At 42.1% G+C, this 21,303-nt stretch overlaps 1 protein-coding gene across 1 annotated transcript in view; it reads left to right on the top strand.

The window, feature by feature from the left end:
• The window catches only part of LOC115462357 (leucine-rich repeat extensin-like protein 5), a 112,350-nt gene that overhangs the window by 59,604 nt on the left and 31,443 nt on the right, over positions 1–21,303 (top strand). The window contains exon 5 of the mRNA XM_030192366.1: positions 8,533–8,637. Within this exon, the coding sequence (XP_030048226.1) occupies positions 8,533–8,637 (105 nt within the window). The remainder of the gene's footprint in view (positions 1–8,532; positions 8,638–21,303) is intronic.

Below are 21,303 nucleotides of genomic sequence, written 5' to 3'. Positions count from 1 at the left end.
GGAAAAGAAAACAGGGGGGATGCGTCCCATCCTAGACCTAAGGGCCCTGAACAAATATCTGGTCAAGGAAAAGTTCAGGATGCTTTCCCTGGGCACCCTTCTTCCCATGATTCAGCAAAACGATTGGCTATGCTCTCTGGACTTAAAGGATGCTTATACACACATCCCGATACTGCCAGCTCACAGACAGTATCTTCGATTTCGTCTGGGATCACGTCACTTCCAGTACTGTGTGCTACCCTTTGGACTCGCCTCTGCGCCCAGAGTGTTCACGAAGTGCCTAGCTGTGGTAGCAGCAGCGCTTCGCAGGCTCGGAGTGCACGTGTTCCCTTATCTTGACAATTGGCTGGTGAAGAACACTTCTGAGGCAGGAGCTCTACAGTCCATGCAGATGACTATTCGACTCCTGGAGCTACTGGGGTTTGTGATAAATTACCCAAAGTCCCACCTTCTCCCAGTACAGAGACTCGAATTCATAGGAGCTCTGCTGGATTCTCGGATGGCTCGTGCCTATCTCCCGGAGACGAGGGCCAACAATCTGCTGTCCCTCGTCTCCCGGGTACGAGCGTCCCAGCAGATCACAGCTCGGCAGATGTTGAGATTGCTTGGCCACATGGCCTCCACAGTCCATGTGACTCCCATGGCTCGTCTTCACATGCGATCTGCTCAATGGACCCTAGCTTCCCAGTGGTTTCAGGCTGCTGGGGATCTAGAGGACGTGATCCACCTGTCCACGAGTTTTCTCAAATCCCTTTGCTGGTGGACGATTTGGGCCAATTTGACTCTGGGACGCCCCTTCCAAATTCCTCAGCCACAAAAGGTGCTGACTACGGATGCGTCTCTCCTGGGGTGGGGAGCTCATGTCGATGGACTTCACACCCAAGGAAGCTGGTCCCTCCAGGAACGCGATCTGCAGATCAATCTCCTGGAGTTACGAGCAGTCTGGAACGCTCTGAAGGCTTTCAGAGATCGGCTGTCCCATCAAATTATTCAAATTCAGACAGACAACCAGGTTGCCATGTATTACATCAACAAGCAGGGGGGCACCGGATCTCGCTCCCTGTGTCAGGAAGCCGTCAGCATGTGGCTCTGGGCTCGCCGTTACGGCATGTGGCTCCAAGCCACATATCTGGCAGGCATAAACAACAGTCTGGCCGACAGGTTGAGCAGGATTATGCAACCTCACGAGTGGTCGCTCAAGTCCCGAGTAGTGCGCCAGATCTTCCAATTGTGGGGCACCCCCTTGGTGGATCTCTTCGCATCTCGAGCCAGCCACAAGGTCCCTCAGTTCTGTTCCAGACTTCAGGCCCACGGTCGACTGGCATCGGATGCCTTCCTCCTGGATTGGGGGGAAGGTCTGCTGTATGCTTATCCTCCCATACCTCTGGTGGGGAAGACTTTGTTGAAACTCAAGCAAGACCGGGGCACCATGATTCTGATTGCTCCTTTTTGGCCGCGTCAGATCTGGTTCCCTCTTCTTCTGGAGTTGTCCTCCAAAGAACCGTGGAGATTGGAGTATTTTCCGACCCTCATCATACAGGATGAAGGGGCGCTTCTACATCCCAAACTCACGGCCTGGATGTTGAGAGCGTAGACTTTGCCTTTTTGGGTCTGTCGGAGGGTGTCTCCCGTGTCTTGCTTGCCTCCAGGAAAGATTCCACTAAGAGGAGTTACTTCTTTTTATGGAGGAGGTTTGCCGTCTGGTGTGACAGCAAGGCCTTAGATCCTCGCTCTTGTCCTACACAGACCCTGCTTGACTACCTTCTGCACTTGTCTGAGTCTGGTCTCAAGACCAACTCTGTAAGGGTTCACCTTAGCGCAATCAGTGCATACCATTACCGTGTGGAAGGTAAGCTGATCTCAGGACAACCTTTAGTTGTTCGCTTCATGAGAGGTTTGCTTTTGTCAAAGCCCCCCGTCAAACCTCCTACAGTGTCATGGGATCTCAATGTCGTTCTCACCCAGCTGATGAAACCTCCTTTTGAGCCACTGAACTCCTGCCATCTGAAGTACTTGACCTGGAAGGTCATTTTTTTGGTGGCAGTTACTTCAGCTCGTAGAGTCAGTGAGCTTCAGGCCCTGGTAGCCCAGGCCCCTTACACCAGATTTCATCATAATAGAGTAGTCCTCCGCACTCACCCTAAATTCTTGCCGAAGTTAGTGTCGGAGTTCCATCTGAACCAGTCAATTGTCTTGCCAACATTTTTTCCCCGTCCTCATTCCTGCCCTGCTGAACGTCAGCTGCACACATTGGACTGCAAAAGAGCATTGGCCTTCTATCTGGAGCGGACACAGCCCAACAGACAGTCCGCCCAATTGTTTGTTTCTTTTGATCCCAACAGGAGGGGAGTGGCTGTGGGGAAACGCACCATTTCAAATTGACTAGCAGATTGCATTTCCTTCACTTATGCCCAGGCTGGGCTGGCTCTTGAGGGTCATGTCACGGCTCACAATGTTAGAGCCATGGCATCGTCAGTGGCCCACTTGAAGTCAGCCACTATTGAGGAGATCTGCAAAGCTGCGACGTGGTCATCTGTCCACACATTCACATCTCATTACTGCCTGCAGCAGGATACCCGACGCGACAGTCGGTTCGGGCAGTCAGTGCTTCAGAATCTGTTCGGGGTTTAGAATCCAACTCCACCCCTCTAGGCCCATGTTTTATTCTGTTCCAGGCTACACTCTCTGTTGGATAAGATGTTAGGTAAATCTCATTTATGTCCTCGCCGTTGTGAGGCCCAATTGACCATGTTTGTTGTTTTGAGTGAGCCTGGGGGCTAGGGATACCCCATCAGTGAGAACAAGCAGCCTGCTTGTCCTCGGAGAAAGCGAATGCTACATACCTGTAGATGGTATTCTCCGAGGATAGCAGGCTGATTGTTCTCACAAACCCGCCTGCCTCCCCTTTGGAGTTGTGTCTTCCCTTGTCTTTGTCTTGCTACATACGGGACTGACGAACACGAGCCGGTTCGGGTGGGAAGACGGCCGCGCATGCGCGGTGCGCGAGAGCTAGCAAAGGCCTTTGGTAGTGAAGTTTTCCGATTGGAGGGGCTGCCGAGGACGTCACCCATCAGTGAGAACAATCAGCCTGTTGTCCTCGGAGAATACCTTCTACAGGTATGTAGCATTCGCTTTATACCATAATTAAAAATGTAAAAACCTGATGAGTTAATATGGGAATACAAATATCTCATTGAGATGAAATATCAAAAAGTAAGTCTTATAGTAATTTATAAGGACTTCCATTCTAAGATTAAAATAATAAAAACGTGTTGTCGAGTGTGTATAAAAGATTTCTCAGTCTGGTAGTAAGAAGCATTATAGCCAACCTAGCTAACTTCCTTTGAGGATTATATTGAATACATTATATCTAAGATGGGCATGTCACTCTGGAAATAAATAAGGAATTATTGAAAATTAAAATTTGCCTACTATAGATAGCAAGCTGCATCTGTCTTGTTTTAACGAAACTTAATCAAAGAATTTGCATTTGTGAACCGGTTGTCTTCCCTTCTCACTGATGTGTAAGCGCTGGATAATGCTCAGTGCACTGTCACGCAAAACAAGCTCGAGACTGCAAAACGTAGCTATAACACATAGCAGGGCTAGTGTCTAAAGATATCTTTAGAGAAATATTGTTACGTGCAGCTGCATATCCCTATATACCAAAAAGTATCAATGATATTTTTATATATGAAGGAGAAGTGTCGTTTAAAAAAAGGCAATAATGAAGAATGAATTTTAAAAATGTGAATTATCCACCCCAGTAATATAGAGCTATGCTGACTCCTGATGAAAAATAAAACAGCCGAAAGTTGCCATAAGTATATACACTATCCTTATCTCTTTTTGAACTATAGCCTTAAATAATCCTTGAAAATAAAGTAAAGCATAAACCATCAGAGCAGCTTCTTGTCTCTATAAAGTCAAACAGAGCTAGTATTTCCAGTGGGTTTTAAAGTCTCCCGCCAAAAGACAACGGACATCCATGACGTCATTTCCGAATGTTAATTGATTGTAAAGGATGGAATCAATAATTTAATTATACATCATTGTCATAACGGTCATTTATCTAAAAATAAGCCCCTAAGAACTAATGGATTGAGAGCATTAAGCAGACAGAAAAATGTCAGACGCTGATTGCAGATCATAAAATGCTTAGGAAGAGGCAAACTGTTTGTCTAAAGCTAAGAAGTGCAGGCAGATAAAACAAAACAGCATGAGCTCTGAACTCTTGACAGAAAAATAAAGTGCTAGAGAGAAGGTAAATATACAAACACACTGGACATTCAAAACAGGAGTTAGTAGGGAAAAAAGTATATATAAAAATAAATGTTAAGTGCAGACAACACAGTTATAGGAGCTTAATATTTGTGATCATGTTTCCCATGAATTCTGAAATTAAGTAACCAAGAAAAGTAAATTAGAGAATTTGTGTTGCAAAGCTAACCAAACAATAATCAATGAGATTTTTGTAGCCAGAATCTTCATAAAATCTAATCTAAGCAAACAGGAAAAAATATTTGATTGTACATAATCTTGCGCATGGCTAATAGAATATTATTTAAAGGTTTTGTTTTTAGTCATCCGTATATCATCCATATATTATTCCTACTTTACTTCTATATTATGTATTTTCCCAGAAGTATGACTATTTCTGATATATAATAGAACAGTTCAGTCAATTTTCATCCATTATATTTGGTTTTATGCTCATCTGACAACTTGTCTTGTAATAACTGTATGTTTTTATATATTTGGAATGTCTCTTTATATTCATATGTTTTTATTTATTTGATGTTGTTTGTATGTTTTGATTTGAATAGACTTCTGATGCAGGCCTGTCTGGCCGAAACACAGCTGTGTCGAGTCCCTTTCTCCCTGCTATCCTTTGGCTAATAAAGTGTTTTAATTTTTTATGAACAAGTGTCGTCCTTTTCATTTTTTTACTTTATGTATTTGTATTTTTAAATACAAATTTGATATTTTCTTGTTTTTAATTTTTTGATTATTTTTGTTTTGTTAGTCATCTTCGCTGTTTTGCTTTTTTGTTGCTTTTTTTTTTGCGAAGACTGGTTTCTTCTGTTTTTTGTACTACGAAAATGCAATCATACCATGCCTCTGTGGTTATGTTCCACTAATAAGTTAAACAATTAACTGGCTTTCTTGAAAGGATTATATAACCTTTGGATGCATGACTAGGAACATAAACATATACTTATTTATTCAATATCAGAATTCCTAATGTACAGCCACAAAACAACCTTTTAGGGTGGATAGTGTTCACAATGAGCTCATAAGCACATAAGCACTGCCACGCTGGGAAAAGACCAAAGGTCCATCAAGCCCAGCACTCTGTCTCTGACAGTGGCCAATCCAGGCCCCAAGAACCTGGCAAAAAAACCAAAATTTAATAACGATCAATGGACTTTTTCTTCAGAAATCTGTCCAGACCCCCTTTAAACTCAGCTAGGCCAGCTGCCACCTCTCCGGCAATGAGTTCGAGTCTAACTACGCGCTGAGTAAAGAAAAACTTTCTCCAATTTGTTTTAAATGTACCACATTCTATTTTCATCTTGGTTCTATTATTGTTAGAAAGCGTAAACAAACGCTTCATATCTGTCCGCTCTATCTCGCTCATTATTTTGTAAACCCCTATCATATCACCTCTCAGCCGCCTTCTCTCCAGGCTAAAGAGTCCTAGCCGTCTTAACCTCTCCTCATAGGATAGTCATCCCATCCCTTTTATCATTTTTGTCGCCCTTCTCTGCACCTTCTCCAATTCCTTTATATCTTTTTTGAGATGAGGCAACCAGAACTGAACACAATACTCCAGGTGCGGTCGCACCATGGAGCGATATAACGGCATTATAACATCCTCATGCTTGGTTTCCATCCCTTTTCTAATAATACTCAACATTCTGTTCGCCTTCTTAGCCGCCGCAGCACATTGAGCTGAAGATTTCAACGTCCTATCCACGATGACTCTCAGATCCCTTTCTCGGTCCATAACTCCTAAAGTGGAACCTTGCATAACATAGCTGTAATTCGGGTTCCTCCTTCCCACATGCATCACTTTGCACTTGTCAACGTTGAACTTCATCTGCCATTTGGACGGCGAATCCCCCAGTCTCACGAGGTCTTCTTGTAAATTTTCACACTCCTCCCGTGACGAGACGACCCTGGATAACTTTGTGTCATCTGCTCCTTTTATAATTGACCAGATAGAAAAGATAAGAATTTTCAGTTTTGGCACTGTATAAGTCATCACAAGAAGAAAACATAAGAAAACCAATGGAATGCTTTAGGGGCTTATAGCCCGTTTAGTTATCTTTAAACAAAAGAGATCTGCATGAAACAAAATATTTAAAACCACTTGTCCCTGAAACACGCTCAAAACAGAATAATCCATTTGTGTATCTGAAATGTAAACTTCTACAAAACAGATGACGAGAAGATGTGATTTCCATGTGCCTCAATGAAAGGAGAGTTTTTAATGTTACTTCAATTTTGATTTCAGTATATACTATCTTTATAACACCAGGCTTCCGAAGGCAGATTACAGCAACAGTTAAGATTAACCCATCAGTAAATGGGATGTCCTCACTGAAATCTGTCCATCTGTATAGTTTAGAACAGTGTAGAAAATTGAGCACAAAATAGAGTTTATAATTGCTGTTTTTACCAGCTGCAATAATTTTTTAAGCTATTTTAGTGATATTCAATTTTTATTTCATGATATTTATATTTACATGTGGAAAGCTTTCAAATTAAATTAAAAAGCTGTCAAGTTAAAAAAAAAATCTTTTGTCCTCCATCCTTTAATATACTGCCTATCCAACTGGAGCAGCTTTTGAATTTTTACAGATGGATCACGCATTTGCAGTCCGTTATTTCTAATAATCTTTAGCTACTGTTTTCAATAGTATTTGCTATTGTTTTGGGTGAACCTGTGTGGCGGCAATCTCCGCCTACTGGCTTCAGCCCATATAATGGGCTAGATTGGCTCATACCATCTCCTGTTCTCAGTCTAACCTCCTTGGTCTCTGCAGTGGTCCCATCTCTGATGGGGAAGTCTGAGGAGGTGGAAGCGGGACCGCCATGAATACTGAGCAAGGAAGGGACTGATGTTATCTCTGCATGTGTACATAATGTCAGGAATCAGGATTGTTATGTTACCATGGAAAAGGAAGGAGGTATGGGTGAGATGGTGGTGGGTGCTTAAAAGGAGTAAAGTGGAACAGTGTCATGGCAATGGAAGCCTTAGGTGGTGGGTTGAGAATGGAGAGAGCTTAGTGTGAACTTGGTTGGTAAATAATTTTTGCACCGTTCCTGACTTCACAACAGTAGGTGGAATGGATAGAAGGGAAAGTAGAAGAATATAAACTATGAACGATCCATGGAATGAGTGAAATAGTAAGCTGTAGAAGCAAGGCCTTTATTGCTATACTTTTAAATATATTCTTTGTAAATGTATCTTTTTTTTTTTTTTAAACCACATTGTCTTTGTATATTTCTTTATTCTGGACCAATGAAAGTTTCTCTACCTCCAGAGAATCAAGTTTTGTCCCATAGTTTCAATGTAATTTTTCCCCTTTTTTTTTTGTAGACATGACCTATGCACAAATAAATTGGCTATCTGAGCACTCTTTTTTTTATGTCCTTCACCTGGGCATGTGAACAAATGGGTTCATTGAGTTGGTCAAATATCACATGGTGTACTTGTTGAAATTCTGACTTTATGAAACCTGGGCAGAATTGTGAGCCGCATGTTCAGAAGTTTCTTCTATAAAGGGCAATTCTATAACTGGGCATATGTAATTAAGTGCACTATGCTCTACTCTATAAAGCAGGGTTCTCAACCCAGTCCTCAGGACACCCACAATGAATATGCATGAGATAGATTTGGTCAAATATCACATGGTGTACTTGTTGAAATTCTGACTTTATGAAACCTGGGCAGAATTGTGAGCACATTTTCAGAAGTTTCTTCTATAAAGGGCAATTCTATAACTGGGCATATGTAATTAAGTGCACTATGCTCTACTCTATAAAGCAGGGTTCTCAACCCAGTCCTCAGGACACCCACAATGAATATGCATGAGATAGATTTGCATGCAGATTTATCTCATGTCTGCACTGCCTGAAAACCTGACTGGCTTGATGTGGCCCGAAGCCTGGGTTGAGAACCACTGCTATAAAGTAGCATATAAGTGCTTTAGCATGTAATTGCAAAGTGATGTGGGAGGGGCATGGGCGTGTCTCCAGTTTAGCATATGACTTTTAGAATATTGTCGGTTATGTGCATAGCATGTAACACTTGTGTACCCATTTATGCCATCTGTTGACCTAGTGTAAATGATTACACCTAACTTTAGGTGTGCTATAATGGCATTTTGGTGCACAGATGATGTTACAGAATTGGCACTTTACACGATTCATCGGCATGCCTAACTGGAGTTATAGAATTGCCCCCATAGTGCTGAGAGTATCCTGTATTCTGTCTGCAGCTTGTGTGTTTTTTTCTTACAGGAACATTTTGACGAAGCTCTGATAGAGGCAGGTGACAAGCTTATAGTTATAGACTTCACTGCCTCGTGGTGTGGACCATGTCAAATGATCGCGCCTTTTTTTGAGGTAAGCGATTAAAGAAGCATTCCTTAGTGACCTTACGAAACCAGTCCAGGACCTTTGGGTTGTGTCTGTCAATGAGCAGATGGAGATGGGAGACTAAAGACACATAGGCACTACCTTATAAAAGCAGTATGCAGCCTTCAGTATTTTTTTGTCTCCAGCAGATGACGGGCGGACCGTGCATCTCCAGAACTGGTTGGTGGTAAAAGTTCCTGGGCCAGTTGAACTGGTACCCAGCTGAGCCTGTGGGGGAGGGGGGTGTGGAGGCTTTAGCTGCTATTTTAAAAAATGATGCAGGAAGAAGTACTTTTCACCATATATTAGGAGATACAGTAGCTCAAAGGTCTAAGCTCCCTACCCATACTTCCCGCCATCAAAAAAAATAAATAAAAGCTTTTACTATTTTTGTGGAGAAGTTCTTGTTAATCTGCAGCAAGCTGTTCGTTGATGCTCACATTTTCGGAAGTTTGAGGATGAGTCAATTTGCCTTTGGTTAGCTCGAGGGAGCTTGAGGATCCAGACAAATTTGGTTTTGGGGAGGTCTCTTTAATCCCCACTTCCATCTGCGCTTGGCTACAGCATTAGCCTCAATTCCTAGTGCATCTGGCATGCCTGGAGAGATTTGCAGCTGTAGTGATTTGGAGACCTGGGTGGAGCACGCTGAACACTTCAGAAAACTATGCCTCTAACTACAGAGAGACCCCTTTGACTGCTGACGAGGGGGGAGCCCTGATGCAAGCAAAACGGGTTTTTAATACAGAATGAGGAGATTGTTCTGTTGACAGGCCCAGGCTTCCCTGTCAAATCCTACAGAGGGAACAGCCATTTCAGTGAACACCCTCCTGAAGTACTATTCAGGCCCTATGTCAGAGGAATCTGACCGGTGGGCTGTTGGCAGAAACACTAGAGATGCAATTTGTATGCTTTAAATCTGTTAATTCCTTGTGGTTCGACTTGGGGGAATCTTTGGGAGCAGAAGTTTTATTTGATAGTGCTCACAAAAGTGTTAAAAAAAAAGAATTTTCTTCTTTTGTAGCTGAAAGTATTTTAGCAACCAAGTGGGGAAGTTTGGAAGTAATAAATGCCTAGGATTCACATTTGGTGGTTTTCCATTGCTGTTCTGAATGCGAGACATCTCTTCTTCCTAAATCACCTTCCCTAAAGAGACTGGTAGAGAGACCACTGCCTGTGGCTGTGGGATTTCTCACTTTATTTGGTTTCCTTTCTAGATGAGAACTTTCTACTCCATTGCTAACTCCTATAGACTTCAGCATTTATTTTATTTATTTATTTGTTACATTTGTGTCCCACATTTTCCCACCTATTTGCAGGAGACGTGACTGGAGACGTGGTCCAAGAACATATCACAATATAAGATCCCATCTTGGAAGCTATTGGATGATTTGACTGTGTGACTGTTTTGTATTGAAAGCTTTTCAGCTTGTCCTAATTTTTGCCATCTATTTATTTTGTGGAGTTGTTCTGCTATACCCAATCTTAGCGAGAGCATAGCCATATGTCAGTTATACCCATTGTTTCCTGAGGAACAAAGTTGTTAATCTTAAGTGGAGCTCTTTGTAATGGCTATTGCAAGAAGGCTGCTACCATTGAATGGAGACTTAGTGGGAGGTTCTATATATGACACCTGGAAAATCTACGCAGAAATCATTTAGGTGCCATATATAGAATACGCTTAGTTGATATCTCAGCGCCTAAAACTACACCAATGAAAACATGGCATAAATCCCTGCACATAGATTTATGTGGACTGGGCCACATTCTGTAACAAAGTGCCTACATTTGGGAACACCCATGAAATGCCCATTTCTCCACCCATTGCCACACCTCTTTTGAACTGCATGCTTTAGAATTTAGGCGCTATTCATTACATCATATGTTTAGCAAGTAATGCTCGTAAATTCTAAAGTATGCAGTTTAAAAGGGGCATGGCTATGGTTGGGGAAATGAGTGTTTCATGGGCATTCCCAAATGTAGGTGCGTTGTTATAGAATTCTAATTCTAACCACACCACAGCATACAGACTATGGACCACGTTCAAACCACCCCAGCCAGACACAGTAAAGATACTTGACAAAATACGCATTTGCATACTGCCTACTTGACAATTGTCCCAACTACACGATGAAAAACCCACCAGACTGGTTCGTCGAGTACCTCACAAAATGCATCACATATTTGAAAGTGATCAATTTCCAACAGACAAAGGCAACATAGTACTCTCACCAATCCCCAAAAACACTACCAGCAAGATCAGTAATATAAATTGTAGACCAGTAGCCTCAATAACACTACTGACCAAAACGATGTAAGGTCTAGTAACTTAACAGCTAACGGAATACTTGACAAAATTCTCAATTCTTCACAAATCCCAATCAGGTTTCAGACCACAGCATAGCACTGAGACGGTCATAACCACCCTGATAACAAAATTCAGAAGCATAATATGTCAAGGACAAAACGTATTACTACTACAATTCAACATGTCAAGTGCGTTTGACCTAGTAGAGCACACCACACTTATGACACTGCTCGACAACATAGGAATCAGAGGTGCAGTGGCAACATGGTTCAGGGGCTTCGTAAAGACCAGATCCTACATTGTAAAGATATTCAACCAGACTCATGAATATCTGAGTGTGGGGTACCACAGGGATCACCGGTATCACCAATACTGTTTAATGTAATGATGGTGCCACTCGGAAATAAAATTGAATTAATGGGTTTAAACCCATTTATATATGCAGGCGACGTCAGCATCTTCATACCTTTCCAAAACAATATCACAAACACAGGACGAAATAAAAAAAAGGATTGGACCTCATGGAAGAATGGGCAACAACGTTCAAACTCAAACTGAAGAGACAAAGCCAAATTTCTAGTTCTATCCACCCCACACAACCCCACTTCCTACTAAAAAGTCACAATCAACTAACAAACATACCACATCAAAACACAACTTAAAATACTAGGAATCATTCTCAACAGACATCTAACACTGGATAATCAAATATCAGCAGTAACATCAAAATACTTCAGAACACTAAGGAAACTGAGAAGAATAAGAGACTTGTTTTCCTAGACAATCTTTCTGGATATTGGTCCAGTCAACGATACTATAGCAACTAGACTACTGCAATGCATCATATGTAGGGTGCAAGGAAAACACACTAAAATCGTTGCAAACAGTCCAAAACACGGCAGCAAGACTGATTTTCAAGAAATCGAAACACGAAAGAGCACCCCCACTGCTTGAAACACTATATTGGCTACCAGTCAATGGAATAATTTTTTTCAAAGCGAGCTCCCTGTTTGGAATGGCACCCGAATATATGCCTAACATGATTGAACTATCCTCAAGAAATGCCAGCCCAGTAAACAGAAACTACCTATTCCTACATCTACCCAACTGCAAAATCACAATCTACAAAACTATATCTACACAGAAGGATTTAACTACCAGGGTTCCAAATGGTGGAACTCAACACCAAAAAAATCATAAGAAGCATCACAAATTTCCTCCAATTCAGAAAAGAAATGAAAACCTACCTCTTAAAAAAAAAAATTCTTTAGCTAATCACGAAGATAATGGTGCCTTCCTTTCAAATCTACCTCTTCAAAAGCTATATGAATAAACATCACCAAAACTCTCCAACTGAACACAAAAGCTACCACTACCTTTTCCTCTTCAAATCTGTCTCTTCAAAAACTCTATAAATAACTACACGAACTATAGATACCCTCTCCACATTGCACAACACTATTGTAACTCCACCAAAATGTAAATTGCAAGCCACTTTGAACCAAAATTTGTTTTTGGATAATAGTGGGATACAGGAATGCATAAATAAATAAAATTAATTATTACCAATTAGTACTCATCATTGCTTAAGTGCTGTTATCAGTGCTGATTTGCTTGTTAAGCCAGTTAAGTTATGTTCATTCTTATGGAATATGCTTAGATTTAGGTGCAGAATGGTAGGGGGGATATATAGAATCCGAAAGTTAGTGCTTAAATTTATGTAGGACTGCGGTGTGGAATCCTGTTTAAACAAATGTAAGTCACTGCATTTGATTTCTAGCAAGTGCCTATAAAAACGTAAGAATAGCCATACTGGCTCAGACCAGTGGTCTATCTGCCCAGTATCTTGCTTCCAACAGTGGCCAATCCAGGTCACGAGTACCTGACAGAGACCCAAATAGTAACAACATTCCAAGCTACCAATCTAGGAAAAGCAGCATAAAATTTGTTTTACTGTTCTGGGATCTTGCCAGGTACTTCTTACTTGGATTGGTCTCTGTTCGAAACAAGATACTGGGCTTGATGGACCTTTGGTCTGTCCTAGTATTGCAATGCGTATGTCTTTGTTCTTATAGCTAGAGCATGGTATACTCAGATTTTGTCAACTATCTCAGTCCAGGAGAGTGGGACTTGCTTCCCACAGCCTTTGCTCTCATAACAAGTAGATGGAGAATTCCGCCTACAGAATTTCATTGCATTAAATAGCACTATCTAGCTTTTATGTTCTTCAGTTGGAGGAAAGAGAATGATTTCTGAGAGCCAGGATGCATTTTTACAATTCTCAAGTGGAACTCTTATGAGTTCTCTGCCTCCAATGTTAGACTGGGTGATTTAAGAATCTGATTGCATCCCGGACGTAGGAGACCTTGTTTCAGGCTTAGTACAGTGCAATCCGCTTAAGTCAGGGATCTGGGACCAAAGAAATACATGCAGTTAACCGGAGCATGCTCTTAACCGTTGTGACACAAAGAAGCTTGACATCTGATAAACATATTTCAAACAACATTATCGGGCTCTTGTGTTGAACTGGCTCATAATCTATCACTGTTGGATTCCCTACATATGCAGAAAGAAGCCTGGAATCATGTTACACAGGCAACCATTGTGAACTGCTACAAGCGGGCAAGCTTTATTAGGGATGTGGAGGGGGATGAAACAGATGCAACAGATGAACAGGCTCTTGACATCCCAGCCTGTGTTACTGAAGAGGCTGGGATGTCAACAGCCTGTTCATCTGATGCGTTTGCATCTGTTTCGTCCCTCTCCACATCCCTAACAAAGCTTGCCCGCTTCTAACGGCATATGTAAGGAATCCAACAGTGATAGATTACGAGCCAGTTCAACAGCACGTTTATCCTTGCCAGTCTGGTCATCCATAATGCTCATCAGACGACGTAGCACAAGAGCCCGATAATGTTATTTGAAATTGGCTATTATACCCTGATCCATAGGTTGGATCAGAGTGGTAGTGTTTGGTGGCAGGAAGACCACCTTGATGTAGACAGCCTGACATCATCACTGTGTGCAGCACAATTATCACAAAGCAACAAAATCTGACGCTTTTGTGCCCGCATTCTAGTGTCTAACTTCTTTAGCCACTGCTTCCAAATTTCCCCAGTCATCCATGAATTTGTGTTAGCCTCATATGACACAGGAAGTCGCTTAACATTCTTGAAGCAACGGGGCTGTTTGCTCTTTCCAGTGACGAGTGGTTCCATCTTCTCACTCCTATCCATATTGCAGCAAAGGAGTATCGTCAGTCGGTCCTTCAATGTTTTACCGCCTGTAGTTTCGGCTTCTTTGAATGCAAGTGTTCCATCAGGAATCGCTCGCCAGTAGAGACCATTTTCGTCAGCATTGAAAATGTCACGAGGTGCAAACTCAGTCAAGATGGTAGGAAGAACTGAAACAACCCAATTTTCAGCACCAAAGTCATCAGCGTCTTGTTTTTCCACCATTCTGTTTCTTGAATTTAATGTTCCTCTCCTTCCATCTTTCCAACCATCCAACAGTGGCTTTGAATTCAGTTAGTCCAAGACTTTCAGCTAGCTGATTAGCTTTCTCCATAAGCAGTGGACCACTGACAGGAAATTGCTCCTGACTTGAGAAAACCACCGAAGAAAAGCATCTTCTACCTTCTCAGCTTTTCCCGCCCGTTTTCGTTTCCTTTGTGGATTTGTATTGTTTTGCCAGTCACAGAAGCTGGTCTTTCTGTGTCAAGATACATGAAATTTGACTGGGATTGACACCATATTCTTTAGCAATAGATACTTGACTTTGTTTGTTTTCTAATTTTTTAAGAACTTCTATTCATTCAGCCAGTGCTAGTCTTACAGTTGTGCGACAACCCCAGTGTACAATCTTAGAACATTCTGCCTGTGGCAATTAAAGGAGTGGTAAATTTGAAATCTCATTGGTTGTCATGCGCAAATCGGCTTCCATATTACATGCTGAGGAGCAGTCTTAAACCATTCATATAAGCGAATCTTGCACTTATCAGTGGTGCGCTAAACCGAAGTTTGTCCCCATAGAAATTGATGGTGCCAAACACGGGACCGAAGTACGGCATGCAGTTAAACAGAGCATGCGCTTATCCAGCGTGCACTGTATATATGATAATTCAGCTGTTGGGCCTTCTCCCAGACCAGAGACCACCTCCTTCAGGGGCCATTCTTCATGGAAGATCTGGATCTTTCTATCATACAACTTACCTCTTATTTAAGGTTCAGAGAATATTTGGAACAAACGTGTGTCTCCTTCCTTCAGGTCTGGAAACTTTGCACCCCTAGTATGTGGTAAGGTTTTGGATCTTGATCTGCTGTCAAAACAATTCTCCCTTTGTGTCCTCGAGTGCTCTCATTTTGGATTTCTTCAGGAAAGACCTCACTGAGTTTTTCTTCTTGGAATGTTCAGGTAGCAGCCTTATCATGCTTTCCAGTATGTGTTCTGCCCCCAGCAGCCTTATACTAGTCTTTATAGTGTAGCTCTACAATGTGTTTAATGTTATTCTCACTTCTTAGGATTTTTAGTGCCACAGGCATTTCCTGCCATGGTATGTGAGTAATGCATTGAGTGTAATGTAGTCTCTCATGTACTGCAGCCATCCCTGCTTGTTTGTATAAGTTTACTAAATAGTGTTCTTTCTTTTCCTGCAAAGGCCGCCTCCTTTCTCTCAGCTGAGCTCGAGTTCTGCTGTTATTTCCTGATGATCTCTACTGTCTTTACTCAGAGTCAGCAAGGGTATGATCTCTCTTTCCAATCAAAGACTGCCCTCTATGATCACCTCTGTAGTCTGGTCTCGGGCTCTGTCCCTGTTGGTCTCTCTATCTCGCCCTCAGGCCTTGTGGGTGGTGTTCTTGGTCTCTCTGTCCCTGTGAGCCAAATCGATTATACCGATTTGGCTGGGTTTAGGAGAAGGCCGGCCATCTCCCGATTTGTGTCGGAAGATGGCCGCCCTTCTCTTTCGAAAATAAGCAGGAAAGTCAACGGATTTAGTGAAGGGAAATCTTGCCTCATCAATCTACTACATTTCTTTGAAGGGGTGAACAAACGTGTGTATAAAGGTGAGCCGGTTGATATTGTGTATCTGGATTTCCAGAAGGCATTTGACAAAGTACCTCATGAAAGACTTCAGAGGAAATTGGAGAGTCATAGGATAGGAGGTAGGGTTCTATTGTGGATTAAAAATTGGTTAACAGATAGAAAACAGAGAGTAGGGTTAAATGGTCAGTATTCTGAATGGAGAAGGGTAGTTAGTGGGGTTCCCCAGGGGTCTGTGCTGGGTCCGCTGCTTTTTAACATATTTATAAATGACCTAGAGATGGGAGTAACTAGCGAGGTAATTAAATTTGCTGATGACACAAAGTTATTCAAGGTCATTAAATCGCGGGAGGATTGTGAAAAATTACCTGAGTACCTTACGAGACTGGAAGACTGGGCGTCTAAATGGCAGATGACGATTAATGTGAGCAAGTGCAAAGTGATGCATGTGGGAAAGAGGAACCCAAATTATAGCTACGTCATGCAAGGTTCCACATTAGGAGTCACAGACCAAGAAAGGGATCTAGGTGTCATCGTTAATGATACGTTGAAACCTTCTGCTCAGTGTGCTGCTGCGGCTAAGAAAGCAAATAGAATGTGAGGTATTATTAGGAAAGGAAAACAAAAATGAGGATGTTATAATGCCTTTGTATCGCTCCATGGTGCGACCGCACCTCTAATATTGTGTTCAGTTCTGGTCGCCACATCTCTAAACAGTTATTTTGGAATTAGAAAAGGTGCAGAGAAGGGCGATGAAAATGATAAAGGGGATGGGATGATTTCCTTATGAGGAAAGGTTAAAGCGGCTAGGGCTCTTCAACTTGGAGCAAAGGCGGCTGAGGGGAGGTATGATAGAGGTCTATAAAATAATGAGTGGAGTTGAACGGGTAGATGTGAAGGTTCTGTTTACGCTTTACAAAATTACTAGGACTAGGGGGCATGCGCTGAAGCTACAATGTAGTAAATTTAAAATGAATCAGACAAAATGTTTCTTCACTCAATGTGTAATTAAACTCTGGAATTCGTTGCCGGAGAATGTGGTAAAGGCGGTTAACTTAGCGGAGTTTAAGAAAGGTTTGGACTGCTTCCTAAAGGAAAAGTCCATAGACCATTATTAATGAACTTGGGGAAAATCCACTATTTCTGGGATAAGCAGTATAAATGTTTTGTACTTTTTTGGGATATTACCACTGTTGAAAACAGGATGCTGGGCTTGATGGACCTTTGGTCTTCCCCAGTATGGCAATACTTATGTACTTAGGTCTGACTCAATAGTAGCTCGAGGTGAGTTTAGGTACACTAAGTGCTGCCAAGGCTCTAGTGTAATGATTCTCAAACTTTTTTTCAGTTGGGACACACCAAGCAAACGACGCTCACATATGTGACACTCTGCATACATGCCCTCACAGACCTTTGGTCCGACACAGTATATAGCAGTTCTTATGGGTTAAATGTAAACATAATTGCATCCACAAAAATCTGTCCCCCCCTCTCCCCCAACAACAGGCACCAATCATATGTAAAGCATTTCTCCATGGAAGGTGCCATGCAAAAAAATATTCTAATTCTCATGTCGTCTGAGTAATAGCAAAAATAAATCCCTCCACCACCAAGCACATTGTGAAATAATATAAAACCTGAAAAAAGCCTAACATACGTGTACAAACATGTCATACAACAGTAGCACTAATCCTATCATTCAACCAGCCTGATATTTGCATGTTTCTTCCCTCTACCCCCATCATCTCCCTAAACCATTTCTCTCCCTCTCGTCCTACCTCTGTGGTCCAACCTCTCTTCCCTCCCTCACGGCCTGCCTCTGTGGTCCAACATATTTTCCTACCGCCTCTCCATCCTTGGGTCCATCATGTTTCTGTCCCTCTACACCTCCCCCCCCCCCCCCCCCCAAATTGCCTTAAACGGTGTCTTCCATGAGGTGCCGACAGCAGTTCAGAGTTGCTGCCAGTGGCCCGCTTGGAGCCTTTCTTTTGATGCGAACTGCCCATCTGATGCCAGCTTCCTGCTTATGTGCGGACGGTTTATGTAAGGCTCTAAGAAGGCCACTGGCAGCATTTCTGAATTGCTGCCACTGCTGGGGACCTCGTGGATGTCACCATTTAGCAGGATATGCTGGATCGTGGAATGAGGGGAAGTGAGTGGAAGACAGGGAAACTTGCTGAGTGGAGAGGAGGCAGACATGGATGTGAATCCTTTAGGGGGAGACACTGGGCCCTCTGCTGCTCTGGGACTCGGGCACTGCCCGGTTGCTCAAGCAGTCAGTCTGTCCCACCCTCCGTTCTGCGAGCTCAGACACTTCCATCTTGCTTTAGAACCATGTGCTTCTCTGCTCCCCAATATTGCACAACTCAGTTTCTCACCCCGAAACTACCTTCATCTACCTGCCAATTTTCCCACTTCTGCCATAAAGCCTTTTCTCTTCAAAACTCCACTTCCACCCACTATTGCGGTATTGAGAACTATGAAGTCTCTTGCCTTAGGCAACGAGCTTCAAGAATCTACAAACTGTGAGTAAATTAGATACATTTATTCAATAAAGTAAATTTCAGGAAAGAACAGAGACTTCTTGTGTGTGCTGAGGTGACAAAGTTATACTCCTTGGATATTATAGCATGTGTCCACTTTGAGAATATTACGCTTTAAGAAGCCAAGAAAGTATGAATACAGTCGTAGGCGCCGACTCCGTGGCTGCTCGAGCACCCCCAATATTTTAACCCGCTGTCGGAAGTTCCGATTCTGGTTCCAACCCCAGCCAACCCGACCTGCCCGCCCTCTACTCTCTCCACAGTCCTCCGTCCTCGCCTTCCTGCTGCCCAGAATTTAAAACTCATCTTACCTCACTTGGTCCCGGAAGCAGTGAAAGGCAAACAGGCTCGGCTGAAGCCTTCCCTTCTCTCTCAGCTCTGGTCCTGCTCTCATTTCCTGTTTCCGCGAGGGCGGGACTAGAGCTGAGAGAGAAGGGAAGGCTGAAGCTGAGCCTGCTCGCCTTTCACTGCTGCCGGGACCGACCGAAGTAAGGGAGTTTTAAATTCTGGGCGGCAGGAGGGCGAGGACAGAGGACTGTTTTGGGAGAAGAGGTCGGGCTGGGGTTGGGACTAGAACTTGGAGGAGGGGGGGCTGAAAAAGGGGCAGGTGGTGTTTGGAGCGAGTTACTGGACATGGAGGGGAAAGAGGAGAAATCGTTGGACATGGAAGAGAGGGCAGGGGAGAGATGAGACTCGTTGGACATGGATAGAGGGAGGGGAGGGCAGGGGAGAGAGGAGAATTTGCTGGACATGGATGAGAGGGGAGGTCTATAAAAGTTGGTATGAGCAGGGGTAAAATAAAGAGAGGTGGCAGAGTGATCTGAAATGACTGAGCCATGTATCTTAGTATTAATAAATAATAATTTTGGGAAATAAAGGAAGAGGAGATTTTTAATCAATTTTAGAAAAACTTGCATGAGCTGAGGAATAAAAAGTATGTTCTGTAAGAGAGGGATTCCTTATTCTCCATGGGTCGCAAAGGCCAAATACTTTTTTAAGGTTATCAATAGCTATTTGAGACTTTGACTTTCTCAAGGGGCAATTTGATTGGCTATCCAGCACTAAATCTTGTACTTGATTAGTCACCTCCCAAAATAATATTTGTAGCTTGAAATTGTAAGAGGGTCTCAGATATATTCTGAAAAAATTCACAAGAGTCGGAACTTGGGCCATAAATATTAAATTTATAGGAGATATTACAAATTTACAATTCCAAAATTACCCACCTTGCAATAACATCAGCAGCTTGTTTTATGATAGTGGCTGAAAGAGATTTCCTAAGCAAAATTGCAACACCATTACGTTTATTTAATGCTGGGGAATATGCTGCCAATGTATACTGATCTTTGACTATTATTATGTTTAGCTAGCAAATGGGTTTCCTGAATCAAAGCAATATCGGGGTTAACAGATGTAAGATACAAAAACAGCTTTTATTCTTTTAAGTGGGTTATTCAACCCATTAACATTCAATGACAAAATGTGCATGAATGTATATGAGAAAGCGACTAACAGTACTCATAAGAAAGGTCATAAAAATGCACAGGGCTACAGAAGAACAGCGTTGAAAATGCATATATAAAAACAGCATCATAAATACCTTAATAGAAAACTGAAAAATATGGCAATACATTTGGTAAATAAAGAAAAACATATATCTACCTGGAAAAACAATCCAAGAGTGTGGGTAGTAGAGGTCTAGGGAGAAGGACACCTGAAATTTGCCGTTAGAATATGAAACGAAAAAAAAAGAATTGTAATAATGTGAAAATAGGCATAAGATGACTAAACAACAAAATGATCTGAATAACAATACAAGATACTAATGAAGAGTAAATATCCATAATTATAGAAAAGTAGTGTAATATAGTATATAATATATCAGAAATAGCTAACAATTAACAGACTGTGCTGTAAGAAATGCCACTTTTAAAATGAAACAGTAAAAGATAACTGCCTTCATCCATTCCGACCCTCCACTTGTACCTGATACGATCACTATACAACTTTGTATTTGTTATTCACCGACTGGGCAAACGCCACATTGAGCCTGTAAATAGGTGGGAAAATGTGGGGTACAAATGCAACAAATAAATAATGCAACTATAATACCAGATCGATGATAGATACATGAACAAGAAAAGCCATTGGATCAGTGAAGGATCTGGTAGAATTATGGACAGTGACTCTAAACCTTGCAGGATAAAAGAGCCCATATTGAGCACCAATCTTCTTAAGCTGATCTCTGTATGACAGAAACTTCTTCCTTTTTTGAACTGTCATTTTATTTAAATCAGGGAAAAACATGAGTTTCTTATCTTCATACCTTACAGGTGATTTTAATTTAGCAGACTGCAAAATATCAAGAGCATGCTGATACCGAAGGAGACTGAGGACTATCGGCCGCGGGTACTTTTGATCAGCTGATTTTACCGATGGAACACGATGAGCACGTTCAATTTCTAAGGGAGTCTCAAGTCTCAGATCAAGTAGTGAAGGTAATAGTTTTACCAGAAAGGCAATAATATTGATGCCTTCAGCCCCTTCACGAATACCCAGAATGCGAACATTATTGCTTCGAGATTTGTTGTTAAGATCTTCAAGGTCTTGTCTAAGTAAATCAGTTTCTCTGATTCTTCGCTGAAAAGCCGTTATGGCTGTTGAGTTAGAACTGCATTTGATGTCGATAGTCTCCACACATCTTTTTGTCTCTGAGAAGTTAGTCTTAAGCTCTGTAAATTCCTCTCATAGCTCATTAGTTGAAGT

This window comes from Microcaecilia unicolor, chromosome 2, assembly GCF_901765095.1.
Source record: "Microcaecilia unicolor chromosome 2, aMicUni1.1, whole genome shotgun sequence".
NCBI lineage: Eukaryota > Metazoa > Chordata > Amphibia > Gymnophiona > Siphonopidae > Microcaecilia > Microcaecilia unicolor.
This window is presented reverse-complemented; position numbering and strand designations above follow the sequence as displayed.